The sequence below is a fragment of the Ambystoma mexicanum genome, chromosome 1q (genome assembly GCF_040938575.1).
Source record: "Ambystoma mexicanum isolate Mex_15411 chromosome 1q, UKY_AmexF1_1, whole genome shotgun sequence".
NCBI classification, from domain to species: domain Eukaryota; kingdom Metazoa; phylum Chordata; class Amphibia; order Caudata; family Ambystomatidae; genus Ambystoma; species Ambystoma mexicanum.
This window is the reverse complement of record NC_090922.1, coordinates 24,517,662-24,525,199: the sequence shown is the minus strand read 5'-3', so window position 1 is coordinate 24,525,199 and position 7,538 is coordinate 24,517,662. Positions and strand designations below refer to the sequence as shown.

Here is a 7,538-nt window from a genome sequence, read left to right as displayed (position 1 = left end):
ATATTATGTATTAGTTGTCATGCCTATAGCTGCCATTGACCACCGTTAAGTGGCCTCGCATGGACCCCAGGCCTCAAAACATCATCGCATGGAAATGTGACAACAAAATACAAATCGATATACATTTACACATATTTTTGCGTGTTTCGTGTGACTAGAACTGTTTAGGAAAATCAATTATGATGTGCTTATTTTTTTATAAAAGCAACTCTTTTTTGTTATCGTTGCATATCATAATTCAAGCCATGTGGTGGTGCAGCTGCTTTCAATCCTTTTAGCTCTGACGCATCTCCAATTAGTCAATGTCACAAACCCTTTCACGAGGCCTTTTTCATAAGCGTTCCATACAGTCTAGGATGGCTCGTTTCTTGGAGTCCGGTATGCATGCCGTGTCTGGTTGCCATGGAAGCCAAGGAGGCCCTTGTCATTGTGCCATCAGCTGAGGACGCTGTTGCAGTCATTGTTATGTCAGGGCATATAACCCCAGAAGGTGACCAGTCCGGTCATTTCATAGCTTGTAGTTTAGAGATGCGGTAGCTAAATTGGTGTTGGAGCACAACTATTGTTAGATTTTACAGTTTCGCAGACTTTTCACAGGCAGTGGAGACTCGCTACTGTGAGGGATTTTGTTTCTTAATTCCACAACCCCCTCACTCGGAGTGGCGACAACGAGAGGGCTGGGGTGCTTTTGCAGTACTTACTCAAATGGAGTTTAAAAAGGTAGGTGACCTTTTATTAAAAATACATCAATGCTTATAACGGTTTGCATTCCACGTGATTCCTTTTAAACCCTAGGCCCAAATCAAAAAGTGTGCTCCAGCTAGTCCCTTTTAATAACATGCTGACACCTCAGCAAGCTGTGCTAGGGAGCACATGTCCTGCCCCCCCTCCCCCCGTGGCATTAAGGGCATCGAACTGTAGCCTTTCACTCCTCGCTAGTTTCACCCAACACTGCCAAACTCTTGCCTCATTACCGAGAGCCTGACTTGGTTACAAGGATCCCGACTGCCACTTTGCTCATCCGGTAGAGACAATATGTTGACCTAAGTAGGTCCTGAGGGTTCAAGCAGAATTCAGCCACGCCTCCGAGATGTTGAAGATTCCTTTCAACACGGTAAAGACGATTCTTTTTGAACACACGAGAAAATACTCTTTGGGAAAAAAAATATTTGTTTCTGATATTATGCCTAATACTAGTTCCACATCGTGGAATTGGCAGAGCAAATATTTTATCAGAGATAATATAAGAATGTTTTAAAATCAAATCTGTAATTTGCCCTTCATGAAAAATGTAAGATACAAGATCACCACACTTCCAAATTAACATGATGTCCAAGTAAAGCAGACACCTTTATCCAGATCTGACAGCGAGGAGTAGATCTGCCCGTGGAACTTTCTTAAATCTTCAGGTCTTTTTTCCCATTGCTCGCCTTCCTATATTTAACCACCTTGACTGCTTGCTGATCAAATGTTTGAGCATCCCTTTCAAATCTCATCATTATTTCACATCCCATTGCCTTGCGTATGCTAACGCTTACTTCCATGCATGATTCCAGCAATCTCACTCTCAGGTAGAGAACTCCTCTCTTTAGCTTCACCTGAGCAGGCTTCCGGCTCTCCTAGCTCTAAACCAGTGGCATTCGAACTGGATGTCCATGAGGGTGTAAGGATCTTCAAATGGGAAGACCGTAAACTGTGTTTAAGAGAAAATGAAAGCAGTTTTGGCACAAAAGGTTTGGAAACCACTGCTCTTAACTACTTACTGTAAATTGTTCTGTCTTTTGCACTACCGTTCTCACCTCCCATTCACAGTTCTGTCCCTTTTCCATTTTCACAGTCGTGCCTTTCACATGCAGTTCCCTTCCTCATCCCAAAAACCAGATCTAATTTCTATCTTTTTCTAAGAGTTTCACCATCTTGAAGTTCCCAATTTTTAAGTTTTTAAGTTTTAACAGTATTTGTTTAATATAAGAAAGTTATTTTGGCTGTATACTTGACACCAGTCTATTACCTCTCCTCGACATTGAAGACAACACATCCTTGCACTTCCCTCTGCCAGGCCAACCCCCAACATTACATTAACCCTTGATCATTTATATACGTTATCCAATATGTACACTGCACCCATCATCACCGTAGTGTGGCCTTGACTGTAAGGTGGCATATTGTGACCCAGCCAGGGTGTTACCGGACCTTAGTCTGTGGAAAGGAAGCAGAGGTTTGGGGAGGAGGTGATACAAAAGATAAACTAAACAATAGAATGACTAAAAACAGAGAAGAAAAACAATTGGAAGGCCTGGGAGGGGAGATGTCTCTCAAAGTAGGGATTTGTGTTTCTCAAATGTGATAATTTGCATTAGTGTAGGGCTCTGGAGAGTACAGTCAGTCGGATTAGAGCAAAGTTTTATTGTGATGAAACTAGAACCGATGAGGCATGGTAGCTAAATATAGTTAGCTGGTGAGAAGTATGAGCAACATTTATGTTGAAATCAAGCTGGACAGCATTGATTCCTCTTGCAAATGTTTACCATTTGAGTTCCACCAAAAATAGGTTATTTGTATATGGTGCCGTTGAAAGAGCCATGACTGTCAATACATTTTTTATAAAAAATGAGATATTTATGATGTGATAATATTGTAGCAAAGAAATCTTAGACTATGATTGTCCAAAAGGGTTGACAGGCTTAGAAGCTGAATTCGAACTGTATGAATCTAATATTTTGTGATGTGCAGCTATTTTACATTCCCGCTTTTTCAACTTCTGATTTTGTTCCTAAACCCTTTGAGATGGTGTAATCAACGTGTCAACACATACTCCAAATGAACCATGATTTCTAAAACATGCCCAGTATGCACTCCTTTGCACACATTGTTTAGCATTTAATAATATGTACTCGCAATTTAGCTGTGAATTTACAGGTGGCCTGGTGTGATAGTCAGCTGAGCTTCACATGATCTCCCTGATCAGTGTGTGCCTTGCAAGGTGCAGCTGGTTGACTCCAGGAAAAAAGTATCAGTGATGGGCGTGATTGGGGGATGGCTGAGAGTGTGGTGAGAGGGACAAACCATAGTTCTTATCATACACATGGTGCTTCATTACAAGTCCGGTGGTAACCCTGCCGTGCACCGGCGGATTGCCGCCGGACCTGCAATATTTACCGGCGCCTGGCTTGCTGGTAATACCAGGGGATTACAACCCCGGTGTTCTGGGAAGTCAGGTGCCGGTAAATTTTAAATCCCCATTCCCATTTCAGTCCCATAGGACTTAATGGAAATGAGGACCACAGAAGAACCGGCATCGTTAATAACGGTGCCGGTACTTCCGTGAAACTCTTTGGGCGGGTGCCGTTCCGCCCGCCAGGTCTGACCCTGGTGGGCAGGACCGCACCCGCCTGCAGAGTCGTACTGTGCCGGTCCAATAACAATGGTGCCAGTAGGCTTACTGGCACCATTGTTACCGGACCAGCACATTCGTAATGAGGCCCATGGACAATGGTAATGTAGTCAAACAAGAAACACAGGCTGCATGCCACCCTTGCAAAGCAGATACCATATCTTACACTCCCATGCTATTAATTTTGCCTCATAGGTGGTTCTAAAGTGCCACCTGTGAGCAAGAGCTAAAATGGCATGGCCAAGGCAAGTATATAACGTAACATAGCAAACACAATTATCATTAAATATGTTTACTCCCAAAATGAACACACCAAATTCATACCAAACACTAACATATAGCAACAAACATTTTTTTTAAATTGTTGATAGTATCATACAACTCGTACATATTTCTCACAACATTCTAGGATAAAAAGAGAAACATTACAGGCAGCACAGCTAAGATTGTTTATTAATATCTGCCAAGTACCCACAGCCAATAGTAATTTCCCCCAACTGAAATGCCAGAACCCTCCCCAAGCCACATTTTATATTAGAAGCTAGGGTGAGGGAAGCAACAATCAGGTTGCTCGGATCACGGGATGAATTCCACGATACAAGCCAGTGTTCTGAGCAACCTGAAGTCTGCTTCCCCCGCCAGCCATCTTACCCCTACTCTCCATTCCCTTCTCATTAATATTCCTGTCCCTCAAATCCCCACTTCCCTGACGGCTTCAGAGGCAGCAGCAGCCCCGCTGCTGCTGCGTCTTCTTCCTTCTGGCCACCATGGAAATGGAAAAGGGGCTCCGCTTGGAGTTCTGTCTTCCAGCTCTGCGGCAGCCATTTTGATAAAGTCTTTTGAATGAATTAATGGTGCGCTGCGAGGCGTCCTGTTAATTCATCCAAAATACATAGCTATCAACCCAAAGTGCGAATAGCAATAATCACCCATTCCACGGGCTAGAACGAGTGGTAACGGCACCAGGGATCCTGGTTAAAGACCCTTCTGTGTCACCTGGAATCAGGCAGATGGTTCCAAGCAGCATCACACACCTCCCCATCCTATACCTACTTAGAGAATGCAAAGCATACATGAGCAAGTCTGTTGCACAGCAGGATCTAAACTGAACGTTTAAAATCATAGTCTGACTTCATGCCTGGAGTCTTGGTATCCAGGCAGAAGTGGGCCATATCCCACAGTGGCCAACATCAATGTTCCTTGCGTCCCTCACAGGGGAATTATTCGGAGAGACCTAACTCTGTCACCCAACATTGTGGATTGGGCCTAGCTCACTCAGACCCCGGCCTACCCGAGCAGTACGCATCCTATAAGATTGGACTGCACTGAAGAGTCACCACTTTCCTCCTTCCAAAAGGACTACATTATTCCTTACACTGATTATCTGTCTCATATCCATCCTTGTACCCCTCTTATCCCTGGACAAAAGATTCCATATTGAGATCTAGATCTATGATGCCGGAATCTGCTTCCAATTAGGGTACAAGAGCGTTGTTCACTTTCACCTTTAAAGGACTTTGGTGAGTTGGAGAAATGCCCCCATCCTTTTGTATAAGGGACGCCGAGCCAAATGCGGATGGATTGACCCAGCCGCTCCTTGATGAGCCTCCCGCAGGGTGGATGGATTGGCATTCCCGGGCTCATTCTTCCTTCAGAGACACGCTATATTCTTTCATGAAAGGCAGTCATTTTCATGTGTTACGATGATCGGATACTACAGGTTCCAGCATGCCAGAGAAGAATCAGACTTTAACAATAGGGAACAGCACAATTGTAAACGCTTCCTAAACTGTAATACCAAACATACAAGTAAATATAGGGAGTGGGTGTCATGGAGTGAAAGGTGACCATAGCATTTTACCAGGCTTGAATAACAAAGGAAGGGCACACCACAAGAGTTTGTGGAGTACTAAACATGGAAGAAAAATACTTTGTGAGAAACCCAAACAAGCACTGTGAGAGTCAAAGCGTTTGTGGCCAGTTGAAGCAGCACATCTGCCCAGGGCGAGGTTGCTGATCCCTGTCCAACACAGTGACAGTGCGTATTGTGGCCATCCTCAGATTCAACATTGCAATGAGCACCCAAAGCTGCTTTAAAGACTTGGGGCTCACTGTTAAACAATATAGTTATGGATTAAGACCTGACCAATGCCAAAATGGAAGAAATAATGAGCCCAAATTTCAAATGAAGCATCATGAAGGAACACACCAATCAGAACCCCTAAAACAAGCCAGACCATGGGAGAGCCATCCTGGGCTGGCTTAGATAAATAGCCACTGACCATGTCCTGTAAAAGAAACTGGAACATGACAGTGCAGGGCAAAACCTAGGACAAAGCAATATTTCTTTGATCTGCTCCTGGGGAGGCCACTGCCCGTGAACTGTTAGTGCATTTATTATTAACTTTATCACAGCTGCTCTGACGAGGTTATGCAAGAGGTTCTTTCAGAAGATCTGCTTCTGTATTGGGCAGAGTACCAAGGAATGGGTCCTGCTTACCAAACTGGATTCCAGAGGACCGTTGGCATGAGGGTGAGCATTTTGTCTGCCTGAGAAAGACCCTGAATAACGGGATTGGAAGGAGAAATACCCCATCACTGCCAAGGATGTTGTGCTGAGTGAATCCACGATCATGGAGAGACCTGAGAGAAATGTAAGAGAACAAAGGTTAGTGAAGAAAAACAAGAGACGTCTGAGCACACTAGAGGTCATGGAGAGACCTTGGTGGACATTGTGAGTGCTGATAAGAATCAAGATATTGAAGATGAGAAGGGTCTTGAGAAAGTTGGTAAAAAATCAAGAGTGCTACAGAAAAGACCCAGACATCTACAGGGAAACCAACTGTATAAGTACATTAGGTAGAGAAGTGTACTTGAACACATCTGGTATATGTTTGTTTTCTAGAATAGGGATGGACTTTGCAAGGATAGGATTATTAACACGTTTCTTGTCTGATTTTGGAGAACTCTTTTGTTGCTGCTTACGGTCACCCTGGAGGCTATTGGCTTATGAAAAATAGGTTTGAACTTTTTGTTTGCTGCCACCTTGGAACTTTGATTGTTAGAATAGAGCTTCCCTGGAGACTTCCAAGGACATGTTCAAGACTTTTATGTTACACAACCTGATCACCTGGAGGTGCAGGAGGCACCTTGAGAATCACACTAAGTTATCCTATACTTGCTATTAGTTTATAAAGAATTTCCTCATTGTGTTAATGACATCTTCCAAGTAGCTATAAGCAATCATCCAATCCAAACATAGTACTTTCATTTCCCTAATAGGGATAATAAGAAAGAATCTGTGGCCTTCATTTCTCAGCATTATCGCAATTAAAAAAGGGTGACACCTTTGTCACTGAGTGAGGGGTAGTAAAGTACACACAGAACATGTCTTTGATAACTTCAGTAAAATACACTGCCCCATACCAGTTGCACACACGTTTTGAAAGTGTGATTGGCCCATTCCACCAATGCATTGGCCTGGGGTTGATGCAGTCCATCTCTAGTGTGAGTTATGGATGCACTCTTTGCAAGTGTTGTCCTGGCTCTGCACCATGATAAACATCAATAATAGTGGGGCAACCCCTCTTTGAAGAAGACATCTTCTAAAAATCATATCATTTCTGCAGACGTGGCATCTCTGACAGGTCTCTCGAACCATTTTAAATGGCAGTCTAGGCATCACTAAAATTAACCTGGTATTCCAACCCTGAACATAAGATCTATAGCAACTATGACACAAGGCTCTGAAGGACTCTTAGTAGGAGACAAAGGCGCCACCTGATTGTCTCGGATTCGTGGATCTTCTTGCATTCCATGCAAACTCTTACTATCCCTTCAATGGCCATACTGACATCCTGCCACCAAAAGGCTTGCTGTACCCTTCTTGTAGTCTGGTTGCTCCCTACATGCCTCTTATGGGAAGCTTAACAATGGAATCCCTTAGGCTACGCCATGGAACAATTGTGCTATTCTTTCTTTTACTGTACCATGTCACAACCACAGATCCCTAACTGAGGTGTTTTCTTTGGTTAGCCACTAAACGTCCACCCCCTGATGCACCTAGGGGCCTGCTACACACTTCTGCGTCTTCCCATACTTCCTATGAGATATCCACTAGACCTACATTCACTGCCCAGCCATT

At 43.7% G+C, this 7,538-nt stretch overlaps 1 protein-coding gene across 1 annotated transcript in view; it reads left to right on the top strand.

Annotated features, from left to right (window-relative positions):
* The first annotated feature begins 506 nt into the window (after positions 1-506).
* The window catches only part of LOC138520946 (uncharacterized), a 274,098-nt gene continuing 267,066 nt past the window's right edge, over positions 507-7,538 (top strand). Inside the window, exon 1 of the mRNA XM_069633397.1 lies at positions 507-720. Coding sequence (XP_069489498.1) covers positions 706-720 — 15 coding nt within the window. The 5' untranslated portion in view covers positions 507-705. The remainder of the gene's footprint in view (positions 721-7,538) is intronic.